We start from the raw sequence: 16681 nt of genomic DNA on the forward strand, positions 1-16681 counted from the left end.
TTACTACATGAGTTGATATCCCTGTTGGTGAAAAATTCAGAGTGTTAGTCCATCATGCATCCCTTCTGTTTTAAGAGCGGCATCAGGACGCTCAGTTCTGACTGCAGGTTTCATTTAGAACCTATGGAAGTGGCCTGATGGAGGTTACTAAGCACTGGAGTAAACGCTCAGAAATCTTGCCCTGATTTCCACTTCCTAAGATTCTCTACTGGAGAGCTTCACTACTGGAGGAGAGGGGAGGAGAAATTATAGGAACCTGGTATTTTGAAGCAGCTTGGTCAGCAAAGGAGGAACTGCATCAGTTAAAAGAATCTCTACCTGCTTTAGGATTCTCAATTAGGAAAATTTCAATTGCAAGAGGTATTTCTCCTGTTACCAGCTGCCTAGAAACAGCTTTACTGATAAAAGCCTGCCAGTCCTAGCAGCAAAGCTCTTCTGAAAGTGAAGGCTTACCATCTCCATGGTGCAGATCCAAATCCACATAGAGAATACGGTCAAATTTCCGTCGCAACCGTAATATTCCCAGGACAGCATCATTGAGATAACAAAAACCAGATGCTTCATCTCTGCAAGAAAACAAGTTGCTTTAGCCAATAGCCACAAGCAATTCAAGGGAGTCTTAATAGCCAAGGATCTAACCCTTGAGATCCATTCCCTTACAATTCCCCCTTCTTTTAAGAAAAACAAAAACATACCTACAAAGATTATATAGTACATGGCCCAGAATGGCCAGGGAATGAAGTGTTTTTGTAAACTAAATATTTAGGTTGATTGGTAATATTTTTCATTCAGGATCCCTGATTTTCAAAGATTTATAATATAACTATATTGAACAAAACAGAATATTTTTTTTATGATTCAGGAGTCATTTAAAAAAAACTGTAGTACCCTGAAGTCATCATGATGAACACAGATTACTACTTAAAGGAGCTTAAGAAAGCTAGAATCTAGAAGGGGCATTAAAGACTGTACTGATCAGCCATTTGTAGAAGGTGTTGGAGATTTGATTTCTCTGTCCTGACCCTATGACATAATCTAGAATTTTTTTTTAGTACATCTTGGACTTGTTGCTCATAAAAGCTGAGTGTAGAATGTACAAATGCATAACCTCCTGGACAGTACAGTGTGGTTGCCTTTCCATAAATGTAATTATTACAATAAATGTAATTATTACAATGATGATTGAAGCAGCCTCTTTAAAGTTTTTCTGGCTCCTTCACTTAAGTTGTCTTCACTGACTTCACTGATGTCCTTTAATATTTTTGCTATCAGTGATACCGTGTCACTTTAACCTCTTGTCAGCATATTAACCTACTCTTTTATTACTCTTCCATTAAGCCTTGTTGAGTAGATATAAAAGAACATCATCAAACATGTGTTATAATTTGTTCTTTAAGAACTCATTCTAAATGCTTCAGTTTCTTTTGCTTCTACAGACTGAATATTCAGTCCATTTTTTCCTACATTCTCCCCAATATTTTACTTGAAATAGAATTCTAGGCATAAGCATCAGTTAAAATGGCTACTATGAGACTGTGGAAAGTGAAAGTCACTCAGTCGTGTCCGACTCTTTGAGACTCCATGGACTATACAGTCCATGGAAATCTCCAGGCAAGAATACTAGAGTGGGTAGCCCATTCCCTTCTCCAGGGGATCTTCCCAACCCACGAATCAAACCCGGGTCTCCTGCACTGCAGGCAGATTCTTTACCAACTGAGCCACCAGGGAAGCCCAAGAGTGTAAAGTCTTTGTATTGCCTACACAATGCATAAACTTCTTCATGAAATCTCTTCTATGTTTCATATGCTGCACAATGCCCTGGTTCACAGACTACGTCAATGAGACAGGTACACTAGACAGCAGGAAGTTGGTAAAAATATCACTAGACATTGGCTTTGCTCATGAAGGTGAACTTGGTGATCATCTAGCGAAAGAATAGACTGGCATTATATATGCAGCCAGACTGAAACCAGTTAGAGGAAAAGGTTTGTCCAACCTTGAATTCTCTATAAATAAGAATTGAATATGTAACTTTTAAGGTTCTTGGATGCTATTTTCCAATTATGAAAATCTTACAATTTTTGAGTCTACCTACCATTTTACCACATCAAGAAAGAGGCAATGTGTCTTTCTACTGAAATCAATAACTTTTAGGTAGTTGGGATGGAACATTAAGTGTTTTAGGCAGAAAGAGGGAAGGAGGGAAAATACAAATCAATGCAAGACATACTTTCTTCCCTCAGAGAGCCTAAAATTAAGTTAGGAAGACAGGTCATAGCACAGAAATACAAAAGCCAAAACAAAACAAAACAAAAAAGGCAGGCAGAAATAGTATGGCATATAAAAGAGAACACAGAGAAATTCTATAGACAAAATTGACAAAGCAGAGTCATCTCATTGACAGTACTGAAATTTATCTGAGCCCTCTGCTTTTAGAAATCAGTGTGAGTAGGAAACCTCTCATCCTTTGTTCTCTGAGAAACAGTTAACTGCAAAAGACCACATTGCTCTGGCATATTCCAGAAAGAACCATTTTCATGCTTCCTCATGACTCTCATAAGACTCACAGATGATTATCTTGTTTACCTGCCTTTATAAAACTACAGGTCCCCTTTCCTTTTCTTTGAGATGTTCTTTATTAATGAACATTTCTCCTATGGCAGTAGCCTGAATATAATAATAATAATGTCTGTAATTCAGAAAGGCCTCATCACTGTAATATTTTCCTAATATTTTTCTTATATTTAAAGAACTCTATTCTCATTGGTTTATAGAAATAAGTGTTTAGATAAACAGAATATTTCTAAAATTCCCAGAAAATAAAGAAATTGAACTTTCAAGACTTTTAATGTTCTGAAAAAGTATTCCTATAAAAATAAGCTCAAATGTTTTAAGAATTTATGTTTGCCTAATATAGGTAAATCTTTGGCAAACAAGACTAACTTAATAATTTTGGTTTACTAAAATCAGTTATAGCTTTTCTTTATCATTGTTAAGTATAATATAAATGTGGATTTTTATTCTAGTTGGGTATATTCTTCCTAAATTTGTACACGTTTACTGATTGAATAAGCTAATGTCACCTCTATAAATGTTTGAGATTATGACAAATGCAAATTCATTTAACAGAAATGAGTCATTATTCTGAAAAACTTTATTTCAATAGTAATTATGTCAGTCTGATGATAATTTATAAGATCTTTAGGTAACTGAAGACTTTGGGTTGATACTAAATTGAGTTACTTAATGGGTATTCATTATATACTTAGATCATTTCTAGGTAAGTGAATGCATTAATTACTAAGCATAATATTGGGTTTGTATACTTTTTTTCTTATTTTTACAAGCTACAGACAGGCTATATGTATTTGGATCTGTTAATGAATATGTTCTTTTTGCCACTTTGAGTTGAACTATAAGAAATGTGTATAGATATAGAAAGTGGTAGAAAGTGTTTTTTTTTTATTTTTAGAAAATCAAACTGCCAAGATTTATTTAAGTTTTTATTTCACAGAAAATACAAGTATGTAATGTAGACACTGACATGTGAAATCAAGTACAAGGATCAGGAAGACAAATGAAGTGAACAATACTCCTGCTTCAACACTGTACTGCTTCCTGGTTTCACTCACAGCATGAATCATGTTTTTAAATATATATATATATGTTATATATTGGAAAAATTAGAGGCAACAATCATTTAGATTTACCAAAATACCAGAGAACCTCTGAAATCTAAAGAGAATTTTATTTGTTAGGGTCAAAGTTAGCTAAGGTTTGATAGACTTATAAGATTTCCAAGAAGAACTTTAGTATCAAATATTCAGTTCAGTCACTCAGTTGTGTCTGACTCTTTGTGACCCCATGGACTGCAGCAAGCCAGGCTTCCCTGTGCATTACCAATTCCCACAGCTTTCTCAAATTCATGCATAGAGTCAGTGATGCCATCCAACCATCTCATCCTCTGTCATCCTCTTATCCTCCTGCCTTCAATCTTTCCCAGCATCAGGGTCTTTTCCAATGAGTCAGTTCTTTGCATCAGGTGGCCAAAGTATTGGAGCTTCAGCTTCAGCATCAGTCCTTCCAATGAATATTTAGGACTGACTTCCTTTAGGATGGACTGGTTTGATCTCCTTGCAGTCCAAGGAACTCTTAAGAGTCTTCTCCAGCACCACAATTCAAAAGCATCAATTCTTTGGGACTCAGCCTTCTTTATGGGTCCAACTCTCACAACCATACATGAAAGTGAAACTAAGTGAAAGTTGCTCAGTTGTGTCCAACTCTTTGCAACCCCATGTACTTATACAGTCCATGGAATTCTCCAGGCCAGAATGCTGGAGTGGGTAGCCTTTCCCTTCTCCAGGGGATCTTCCCAACTCAGGGATCGAACACATGTCTCCTGCATTGCAGGCAGATTCTTTACCAGCTGAGCCACAGGGAAGCCCAAGAATACTGGAGAGGATAGCTTATCCCTTCTCCAGCCGATCTTTCAGACCCAGGAATCAAACCGGGGTCTCCTGCATTGCAGGTGGATTCTTTACCAACTGAGCAATCAGGATGGCCCTGATACACCCATACATGACCGCAGGGAAAAAACATAGCTTTGACTATATGGACGTTTGTCAGCAAAGTAATGTCTCTGATTTTTAATACACTGCCTAGGTTGGTCATAGCTTTTCTTCCAAGGAGCTAGCGTCTTAATTTCATGGGTGCAGTCACCATCTGTAGTGATTTTGGAGCCCAAGAAAATAAAGTCTCTCACTGTTTCCATTGTTTCCCCATCTATTTGCCATGAAGTGATATGACCGAATGCCATGATCTTCGTTTTTTGAATGTTGAGTTTTAAGCCAGCTTTTCCACTCTCCTGTTTCACCTTCATCAAGAAGCTCTTTAGTTCCTCTTCACTTTCTGCCATAAGAGTGGTGTTATCTGCATACCTGAGGTTATTGATATTTCTCCTGGCAATCTTAATTCCAGCTTGTGCTTCGTCCAGCCCAGCATTTTGCATGATGTATTCTGCATATAAGTTAAATAAGCAGCCTTTCCCAATTTGGAACTAGTTCATTGTTCCATATCTGGTTCTAATTGTTGCTTCTTGACCCACGTGCAGATTTCTCAGGAGGCAGATCAGGTGGTCTGGTCATCCCATTACTTGAAGAATTTTCTACAGTTTGTTGTGATCCACACAGTCAAAGGCATAGTCAATAAAGCAGAAGACGTTTTTCTAGAACTCTCTTGCTTTTTCTATGATCCAATGGATGTTGGGAATTTGATCTCTGGTTCCTCTGCGTTTTCTAAACCCAGCTTGAACATCTGGAAGTTCTTGGTTTATGTACTGTTGAAGTCTGCTGCTGCTGCTAAGTCACTTCAGTCGTGTCTGACTCTGTGTGACACTATAGACAGCAGCCCACCAGGCTCCCCTGTACCTGGGATTCTTCAGGCAAGAACACTGGAATGGGGTGCCATCACCTTCTCCACTGTTGAAGGCTAGCTTGGAGAAGTTTAAGCATTACTTTGCTAGCATGTGAAGTAAGTAAATAAGTAAGTGTTAGTCATTCAGTCATGCCCAACTCTTTGCAACCCCATGGACTGCAGCCCACTAAGCTCCTCTGTCCATGGGATTTTCCAGGCAAGGATACTGGAATGGGTTGCTATTTCCTTCTCCAGGGGATCTTCCCAACCCAGGGATCAAACTCAGGTCTCCTGCACTGCAGGCAGATTCTTTACCGACTGAGCTACAAGGGAAGCCCCTTGTACCTAGCATGTGAAATGAGTACAATTGTGCAGTAGTTTGAACACTCTTTGACATTGCCTTTCTTTGGGATTGGAATGAAAAAATGACCCTTTCCAGTCCTGTGGCAATTGCTGAGTTTTCCAAATTGCTGGCATATTGAGTGTGGCACTTTCATAGCATCATCTTTCAGGATTTGAAATAGCTCAACTGGAATTCCATCACTTCCACTAGCTTTGTTTGTAGTGATGCTTCCCAAGGCCCACTTGACTTCATATTCCAGGATGTCTGGCTCTAGGTGAGTGATCACACCATCATGGTTATCTGGGTCATGAAGATCTTTTTTGTACAGTTCTTCTGTGTATTCTTGCCACCTCTTCTTAATATCTTCTGCTTCTGTTAGGTCCATATTATCAAATATTACTCTGATGCAAAACTAGATTTTGATTTTCTCTCTGCTAAAATGACAAGTTTTCTGGATTATTTGTCTTCCTTCTTTTAATAACAGGTTGCAAGTGTTTTGCTTCCTTGATAACAAAGATTCTATGTCTTACTGGAATAACCTTCTATGGTTTACACTGACTTTATTATAACAATTTAAGAAAGCAAAGTCTTCTCACTTATGAAAGAGATGAGATACTTTACAATCATATTACCTCCTATGCTCATTTTTAAGATCCTTTATTGTCATTTTGGTTAAATAGCGAACCAAGTATTATTTTTCAGTAACCCCTTATTCTATTTTAATCAAGTCCAGAGGGCCCCTGTGAAATCATAATGGATTTATTCTTTTACCTTAGAAAATGAGAGGTGCTAGAAATAATTAGATTTATTTGATACATTACTATTGATGACATGCATGAGAAGAGTTGCCAAACCAGAAAAGATGCTTAGCCTTCCCTAAGCTAAATTTGTATAGGCAAAATGTTATTAATATAAATATTTCAGGAATTATATGCTGCATAAGAAGTTCCTAGAGATTCATTAATGCCCTCACTGGCCATTATATGTTTTTATTTGCCAAAGTCCCCACGGACTTCCAGGATTTGAAAACTCTTACCTTATTTTTATCTTCATAGCAATGTAATTACCTCTGTAGGTTCAATGAGAATCTCTCTCTTCTACTTGTTATTAGGACATGATTGGAAACATTGGTTTTGTAACCACGGTCTTGCCTGGAATGTCATATTTGATAAAGATGCTCGTTAAATCAGATTTGATGAGACACTTTTTAGGAACTAAGGTTGACTTTATTGAGCCAATACATGGAAAACTCTCTTGGGAAATCTAGCCTGGTACCTGGTTTATACGGTTACTAGCCTTACAGGTGAATAAGGAAGGTTACTTCCTGGTAGGCTCTGGAAACTTAAAAACATTTTGGAGAACCTAAGACGAGAGGAGTTCTTTCAAATTCATAGGTACTGCAGGTAAAATCTTAGCTTGGTTTCCTAGCCTTAATAGACTTTAAAACTTTCAAAATGAGATTTCTTATGAAAAATTTCAGCAAAGCAAGCTTAAAGTATATATGGTAAATTAGCATTTTTGCAACACCTATATAAATAATCAGGCCAAATCTAATGAGGCCTAATTTTTATTTTTTAATATTTTTAAATTGAGGTAAAAGTCACATAATAAAAAATGATCATGTTAAAGCATACAATTCAGTGGCATTTAGTACATTGATAACACTGTTCAATCTCTACCTCAATCTAGTCTCCAAACCATTTTCACACCTCAAAAGAAAACCCTGAACTAATCAGTCATTCCCTATTCTTTCCTCTCGTGCCCCTGACAACTGCCAATCTGCATTCTGTCTCTACAGATCTACCTATTCTGGATATTTCATATAAGTGGTATCATAGAATAACATGTGATCTTCTGTCTGCTTCTTTTATTTAGCATGTGTTTGAGGTTCATCCATGTTACAGCAATCATTAGTACTTCATTCCTGTATATGAGTAATATTCTGTTGTATGTATATACCACTTTTGTTTATACATTCATCTGTTGATGGACATTTGGGTGGTTTCCACTATTTGTTGTGAATATTGCTGCTATGAACATTTGTGTACAAGTATTTTTCTGAGTATCTGTTTTTAATCCTTTTGGATACATACTTAGGGGTGGAATTGCTAGGACATGTGGTAATTCTATATTTAACTTTTGAGAAATAACCAATGTGTTTTCTACAGGGGCTGTAATTTACATTCTCATCAGCAATGTACAAGGGTTCTAATTTCTCCACATCCTCACCAATACTTGTTATTTCCTGTTTGTTTGTTTTTTTTAAATTCTAGTCATCCTAGTGGGCATGGAGTCTCATAGTGGATTTGATTTACATTTCCATGATGACTGATGATGTCAAACATCTTTTTGTGTGTTTATTAGCCATTTGTATGTCTTCTTTGCAGATATATCTATTCAAGTCCTTTGTCAGTTTTTACATTGGGTTGTTTCTCTCTTTGTTGTTGAGTTGCATGAGTTCTTTACATATCCTGGATACCAGAGTCTTACCAGATATATGATTTGCAAACATTTTCCTCCATTCTGTAGGCTGTCTTTTCACTTTCTTGATGATGTCCTTTGATGCACAAAAGTTTTAAATTATTATGAAGTCCAGTTCATCTATTTTTTTCCTTCTGTTTCTTGTGAGACCAACCTTAGAGTTTAAGAACAATCTTTCTAGGACTTCCCTGGTGGTTCAGTGGTTAAGACCCCATGTTCCCAAAGCAAGGCGCACAGGTTTGACATCTGGTTGAGAAGCTATAATCCCACATGCCAAGCAGAATGGCCAAAAAAGAAGAATCTTTATTTGAGATTATCTTTGATCAAAAGGAGAAAAATGAATAGAAAGTTTTTTGGTTTCAAAGGAAAACTGATTCATCTATAGCATACCATTCCAGGTTATCAGAATCTAGTTATTGTCTTTGGACAATTTTGTATACCTTTATAAACTGCAGGTTGCTGATGATTATGCCAACTTTGTCTTCTGTGGTAGATGTAATTGACCTCCATTCCTGTGTAGAAAAACCAGCTTTGGTACCTATTTGGAAACTGGACTGGATCCTATTACCTTGCCCAAATTGTTGATCCTTAGCAACTTTTCAATTCTTCTAGTTTTCTTCAATATCTGGCTAATATTCTCAAATCTAACTTCTCCAAATTTTCTTAAACCTGACTGCCCAAATCCCTATTGGGATCCTATGTTGCCTTACAGCTTGCTCTCTTCTCTGGGATCTGAAGCAGTCCTGCAAACTAAAGCCACATGTACCTGGAAGAACTCATCACTGCAGCAGACAAGGCATGACTGGAAACCTCCTTGAATAAGCTGATGCCTGGACCACTAAGGAAGTCTGGAGGAATGCTCAGGTCACATACATCCTTATATGAGAGGTAATCTAGACTTTGGATACTGTCACCAAAAGCAGCTGCATCCTCCTTCCATAGTGGTCCTGCAAAATGGGTCTTCCTCCACTTGTCTTAGAATACACTTGACCTTTATGGTTTACTTCTTGGCTCTTACTATAATATAAACTTTTTCATTAATATTTTTTTACAGTTTATTTTTCCCTCTTTTAAGATGCCTGATCTCCAAGCCCCTAAAACAACTGATTTTTACCACCACCTCTCAACCAGTGGTTTTATAGGAATAACACCACGACTCCTCATGAGACTATTTCTTAGATGCCTGTTCACCCTACTCTGGTGGCTTATGATTTATCACTATCTGGTGGCCTCTGAATTATTCAGTGATGGATGATATTTGTCTTAACCAAAAGGAGGAAATTACGATGTTGAAGTTTATCTGAGCCCTGTTCTCCCCAGAAAGTGGTGATAGTTAAGAACCCCCATCCCTATCATTTTTTTTTTTTTCCAGGAAAAGGCGAACTGCAAGTGACCATTCTACCCTGGCATATTGTTGAGATAAAACCCATCTCCAGCTTTCCCAATGATTCCTATAAGACTTGCACATGACCTCCTTATTTACCTGCCTTTATAACGCCAGGCCTCTTTCCTTTCCTTTAATATATTACTCATTAATCAATCTTATCCCTATTCCAATAGCTGGATAAAATAATTTCTTCAAGTGCATTTTGTCTTTCACATCATCAACACAAATGTATTTGGAAGACAAACCAAGTTCAACATATATATTTCTGAAAACTTTGAGAAATATATCTACAGCTTTGAGGTTAGGTCATTTTTTTCCTTTACCAGAAACATATAGTTTCTTACATGACCTGGTGAACTGTAAACCACAAAGTCTATTTTAAAGAAAAAGCACAGGGCTCAGTCAACTGCATTTGCTAATATGCATTTGGTGTTTTCATGTCCATGAGGTCAGAGATCAGGGATTCTTGGATCATGACATCAAGAAAGACCCCGATGTTGGGAAAGATTGAAGACAGGAGGAGAAGGGGACAACAGAAAATGAGATGGCTGGATGGCATCACTGATTCAGTGGACATGAGTTTGAGCAAGCTCTGGGAGATGGTGAAGGACAGGGAGGCCCGTGTGGTGCGATCCATGGGGCCGCAGAGTCGGACACGACTGAGCCACTGAACTGAATAAGTCATCCAAGGTCTTAAGGTCAGGAAATGGCTGATCTTGAATTTGAATTTAGACAGCCTCTGGCTCCTCAGCCCACAAGCTTAATCACTTAACTAAACAATTTTCATATCATTCTCTCAACATCTATTGCTTATCATCTTACTCATAATATTCTCTTCTTCTCTTTCATGTCTCTTCCCCTTTTACCATTTCAGTTTTGTAATGCTGTGAAATGAGTCTATTTTGTCAGTTTTATATTACCTCTTTACTTGTCTTTCCCAATTTACCACTTCACTACTTTTTATGGTGGCTTCTATCCCCTTTGCTATTTTCTGATTTGAGGAACTTTTGGTTAAAAAATGAACCACAACAGATCCTTCTAGGAGCAACTTTTCTATCCAGATGTCTCCTATAATAACCCACCAACTTTAATCACTTTAACTTTCAGGTTATTTGGGTTTGGGATAAATGAGTTTTTAAAATCCCCCAAAGGCGAGTAAATGACCCAGGGCCAAATCTGTACAAATTGACTTTGTGGTGGTCCCTTCCTCTATAACCCCAATTTAGCTACTGACCTAGCACCTTTGGATTTAGAATTTATACAGGAAGATGTGTGAAAAAGGATTAGGTCAAGAAGGCCCTACTCGTTAAAAGAAACAAATCCATTAACTGTGAGACAAAACCGAAAATGTTATCCAAGAAATAAAATAAACGTGACAGCAGCATAATTCTACACAGTTCTCACTCTCTACACACCATTTGGCATGATAAGCAGTCACTATTGAAGACAAATGAAGACTTGGGAGAGTAGAAATAAGGCAATATTTACCTGAAAATGAATCAAGAATACTGACTACAAATTCATTATGTTGCAAAGTGCCAGAAGGTCGCTTTTAGAATCTACAGACCATATTTCCTTTTGGATAATTATACAGTCCAAGGTAAACTAATGGAAAAAGTGCAAAGCAGTTCTATTTACCACCGAATCTTAGATAGCTTATAAACAGAACCTAACATTTGTACTACAGAAGAGTCAAAGTGGTGAGTAGGTCCCTGAAGATTGCTGTAAGATTAACTCAGCTAGGGAATAAATTGAATAGACAGGTCACGATGAACTGAATTCACTTGTTTCCTTTGGACGTGCAAGGTCTCATTTCTCTGGATCTAGCTTCTTTAGTACATTTTTCTCAGATGACACAGGTGGAATTTTCCTGTTGTAAAATATGTCTTTATTCAGTAAAGTATAGATTAGCAAATCCAAGTCTTCACTTGGCTAGTGAATTTTTTTCTTTCATATAGTCCACTTTTAGGGAAGAAAGTAAATGAGAAGAAGCCAAACAAGTTCCTAAAAGCAATTTCCCAGCATGCAGCCCAGGTTCAGCCCAGATTTCATCAGTATCCGCTACCACCAAGGATCTTATCCAATTAGAATCTAGGGCATAGGAACACTGAGTAACTAAGTGATAGCAGTAAACTTCAGCCAGCTCCAGTCTACTGTGCTAACTAAGGCAGAAAAGTACAGATAAAATTTTTAAAGAGGTTAAAGAATATGTATGAAACAAAAAAAAATGTGTCATGTAACTGTTCCCTGAACCAGAAAATTTAATTAACCAGAATATTCCCTCCCTGAGCACTCTGGTTAATTAAAAAATATCACTTTTTACTTTAAACTCTCATTTAATAAACTTAAAAAACCTCAATGGTTTAGACATCAGTATTGGGCTGAGGAATTAAATGTACTTTCTTCCTCCACAAGAAAAATAACATTTTAGGTATGATTGATGGAAATCGTGCCTGCTCAACCTTTTCTAGTTAAACAGAAAAAAAAAACACAAAAGCACTGGCAAGGCAGCTGGCCCAGGCTTAATATATATGTATTTGTATTTCTGCACCTGGTCCTGGCACACAAGATGAGTATCTCAAGAGCCAATGACTTTATGTGCTTGCATCCCCAACCTACGTAATAGACCCCATTTAATTGGCTACAGTTTATATTAGGTGTGGATAGGAGGAAATGCCATTGTGTCCAGTGAACTGATCACAACCTCTTTTGAATTAGGAGAGAGAGGATGGTGCCTGCTTTAAAACTGCAGGGAATGCTTTCAGACTTTCTAGCTTCTGCTGATGCAAATCTAGGGTAACTTCTGACATACAAGAAAAACATATGGATGCTCCTCACATATTGTTTTGGCCATAGGATGAAGCCTCTCTACAACATTTGAGCATATGTCACTTACACTGTTCAAAACTTGGATTAAAAACATCTAGAGTTGTCATGTTATGTCTATGTTAATTATAAATACCCCAAAAGACAGAATATAAAATTTTTAGCATTCTTTTTACACCTTTTCTGCAAACAAAGGACTAGTTAAATTCTGAAAAAATTATTCACAATTACTGGGCTTCCCAGGTGGCTCAGTGGTATAGAATCTGCCTGCAAATGCAGGAGATGTGGACGCAGTTCAATCCCTGGGTCTGGAAGGTCCCCTGGAGAAGGAAATGGCAACCCACTCCAGTATTCTCGCCTGGGAAATCCCATGGACAGAGGAGCCTGGCAGCTACAGTCCATGGGATGGCAAAGAGTAGAACACAACTTAGTGACGAAATACACACAGACATCCACAGTTGTTATATACATATATTCTACTCAGTATCTTTCACCTGTAGATTGTGACTTCCTAGTGAAATGGTAATCATTTCTATTTCATACAAAAGGAACTTTTTGTATGAAAAGTAATTTTCATACAATTTTGCAAGAAGTAAATTTTACAAGACGTAAAGAGCCGTCCTGGCACTCACAGGCCTGGTTGAACAAGGCTTGGAATCTCTGTGTTCACCCCTAGAGAAGAGCCCTGAAATATAACATCACTGTTGGTTCCCAGTAGTCCAGGGGCCTTCTTTGGATGCTTCAGTCTCAGGCAGTCCACCTGAGACAGGACACCGTATGCAATCAGACTGTAGGTAGGTGCTAGGGACTCGTTCTGTGCTCTGTCTCTGTAAAATTTGTAGACAATGCAAAATACTCTTGACCCTGCCCTTGAGGAGCTAATGACTAAGTTGAATTAAGGTGTAAGAAAGACTAATGTAAAAAAAAAAACCCATAAGATGTGCATGAATAAGTGTCAAAGTATATGGTGTAGACATGCTTGTCTCAACTTCCAACCACCTAACTCTAAACCGGAAGCTTTCTTCTATGAGGCTCAGAGGATTTATGATCTCATTTACTCTCATTAGCACTATGTGAAGTTGGAAAAAATGGCTATTCCTCTTTTACAGTTAAGAAACAAAGACAATGTATGTCCCAGACTACTTAAGGAATTTGCCACGTGTTCCAGAGCCTCTAGCAGTGCTGTATTCCTCCCACAGTTCCCTGCTCTACTGCACCGTTACACTGCTCATTATAACATTCTAAAGCACGATTCTGACGATATCACTACCCTGCTTAAAAACCCCTCAATGAGTCCCCATGCCCACAGGAAGAAAAGATCCTTTCTTTGGCATAGGACACAAGGCCCTTCATAATTTTGTCCTTGACTGTTTCTCAGGTCTCATCTCAGCATCGCCCTCAAGTACCTAACACTTAACTGCATCAGACTCTTCTCCCTATCTTAAACATAATACATTCTGCAAGTCTCTGTGGCTGTGCATGTGTCATCTTTGCTTGACAACCTCCTTGCCATCTTTTAAAATCCAGCTGTGAAGATGTCCCTAAAGTTCCACCTTCTTTTCCCAGGCATACAATTGTTACAGCAGTTTATTCAAACCTCCACCATAGTACTTAGCAAACCAGGCTGCAATGATTAGTTCCTACACCTGTCTCCTCTATTAGACTATAAACTCTTCGAGAGCAAGGACTGTACCTTATGCATCTTTATACGTCAATACCTAGCACAGTACTTGGCACATGATAGGCTCTGAAGAAAGCTTTTTAAATACAATATTGTAAAGAAATTAACCTCTAATTAAAATAAATAAATTTATATTTTAAAAAAATTTAAAAAATTTTTAAAGAATTTATAGGAATGGTGAAATGTCTAAAATATGGAGGAAAAGATTTATATTATTTATATTGAATAAAGAGGAAAATTACCTTTGGATTATACATTTACAAATTCAAATGTGATAAACTAGGAAAACAAAGGAACATATCACTAAAAAATAGAGTGATCAGTACCCAAATCAGGAAACTTTAAGGGCCCATGACTCATTGACCAATCTCCCTCTCAGAACATACAAACAGACCAACCATGGGTTTTCATAGAGGCTGGTCCTGGCTCTAGAGACATGTCATTAGTTTTTTGTTTCTTTAAATGTGTGATAGAATAGGGAGCTTTGTATTAAACATGTCTCCAAATAAAGTTAGATGTGGCAGTACTGTTTGGTAGACACACTTAAAACTGAAATGACTTGCATCAATTGGCAAAGTGGATGGATTTCTCTAGGGTGAAATTTAATATGGAAGGTAATTCACTGATGTGAAACAAATAAAGAGGGTGGAAGATATGCTGGAAGGTCATATTTGAAGGAGTTCTGAGTATTGCAGCATAGCTGCAGGCCTCCAGGAGACTGAATCTAGGAAATAAATAGCTTCTTCAACTCATGGCTACTCCCTCAAACCAATGGTCAGGCTTTAAATGTAGAAAGAATTGTTCAGGGTATATTTGTCTTTGTAGTGACAAGCACATGCTTAAGTGGTGACTGCTGTCAGTAGCATCACCTTTAAATATCGAAGACAGATATGTGGAAACAGCATGAAGGAATATCAAGACAGCAAGTTCTTGGTAGGTGTGCATGTTTGGGCAGAGGTCAGATCAGTAGTTTTTAAACTTTTTTTTTTTTTTCAAATGAAATTTTATGTGGAATCCCAACATATAAAACAAACAAAATCAGCAATACTCTGGCTAAAGTGTGAGTAGCAGATGGTCATCTGGGGATCCGAACCCTATATATTTAGTAAATCCTTTACCTCCTATCGGAGAAGGCAATGGCACCCCACTCTAGTACTCTTGCCTGGAAAATCCCATGGATGGAGGAGCCTGGTGGGCTGCAGCCCATGGGGTCGCTAAGAGTCGGACATGACTGAGCGACTTCACTTTGACTTTTCACTTTCATGCACTGGAGAAGGAAATGGCAACCCACTCCAGTATTCTTGCCTGGAGAATCCCAGGGATGGGGGAGCCTGGTGGGCTGCCGTCTATGGGGTCGCACAGAGTCAGACACGACTGAAGCGACTTAGCAGCAGTAGTTACCTCCTATAGTGGCTACTGAAGCACCTCTAAAGAATTCCTGGGATCGATGCTGTAGAAAGGTTTCTACATGAAGAGAGAGGTTAGATTAGGTGACCTCTAGTTCTTTCTGAATCTGAAAGTCTATAGTACGATAATCCTCCTTATTTGTAATAAATAAAGGAAAAAGAATCTGAAAAAAGATATATATGTATCTCTAACTGATCACTTTTCTGTACACCTGAAACACAACATTGTTAATCAACTATACTTTAATAAATTTATAAAATTATAAAAAATTGATCATCTTCTAATATTCCAGATTAGCCAGGAAATCAAGATTTTATCCCATTTACAGGAGAGTCCAGTAGAGGGCAACACAAATAACTAAGAGTTTGAGGAATATTTTTTCCCAGAGCTGTATCTAATTCTTAATTATAATTTTTTCATGAAGACAGTATTTGTAGTACTTTAAAATTCCCAGCAAAATTGACAGGAAAGTACTAAGATGTTCCCTAAAACCCTTTTTCTCACACGTGCATAGCCCACTCCTATCAACATCTTTCACTAGAGTGATGCATTTGTTACAACTGATGAACTCACAGACACAGCCCATAGTTTACATTAAGGTTCATTCCTAATGTTCTACATTCTATGGATTTGGATAACTGTATAATAATAAGCATTCATCATATGGTATCATACAGAGTATTTTCATTGCTCTAAAAATCTAAATGAGGGATTACTTATTTGGCACAGGTAACAAAAGAGGCTTCTCTCTTCTTCCTCCTTTGACACACACATCTGTACTGAGCACTCACTCTGTTCTATACTCTGGGAATAATGATGAACAGATAATACAGATAAGAGCTTATTCTCAAGGACCTCACAGTGTGTGGGGGGTGGGGTTGTAGAAGCAGATGGAAAAATATAGAAACAAACAAAAAACAACACATTGTGACAAGCAATATTACAAAAATAGCATATAGTAATGTGATAGAGAGTAATGAGGTGTGGATGGGGACTACCTCATATGGGTTGGTCAGGAAAGCTTCTCTGAATAGGTGATGTTTAAACAGAGACCTGTAAAGTGAAAAGAAACTCACCCATACAGAGATGGAGAAGTCTTCCAGGCTGAGAGAACAGCACTGTAAAAGCTCTGAGCCAGGAAAGA

The 16681-nt window shown here is 37.7% G+C and overlaps 1 protein-coding gene across 2 annotated transcripts in view; it reads right to left on the minus strand.

Moving 5' to 3' along the window:
• The window catches only part of HDAC8 (histone deacetylase 8), a 241477-nt gene that overhangs the window by 172504 nt on the left and 52292 nt on the right, over positions 1-16681 (minus strand). For both annotated transcript variants that reach the window (XM_086388928.1, XM_086388927.1), the window contains exon 5: positions 454-566. In XM_086388928.1, coding sequence (XP_086245054.1) covers positions 454-566 — 113 coding nt within the window. The remainder of the gene's footprint in view (positions 1-453; positions 567-16681) is intronic.

The sequence above is a fragment of the Bos grunniens genome, chromosome X (assembly GCF_055505025.1).
Source record: "Bos grunniens cultivar Pamir isolate PY7600 chromosome X, Bosgru_T2T1.0, whole genome shotgun sequence".
Taxonomy (NCBI): Eukaryota; Metazoa; Chordata; class Mammalia; order Artiodactyla; family Bovidae; genus Bos; species Bos grunniens.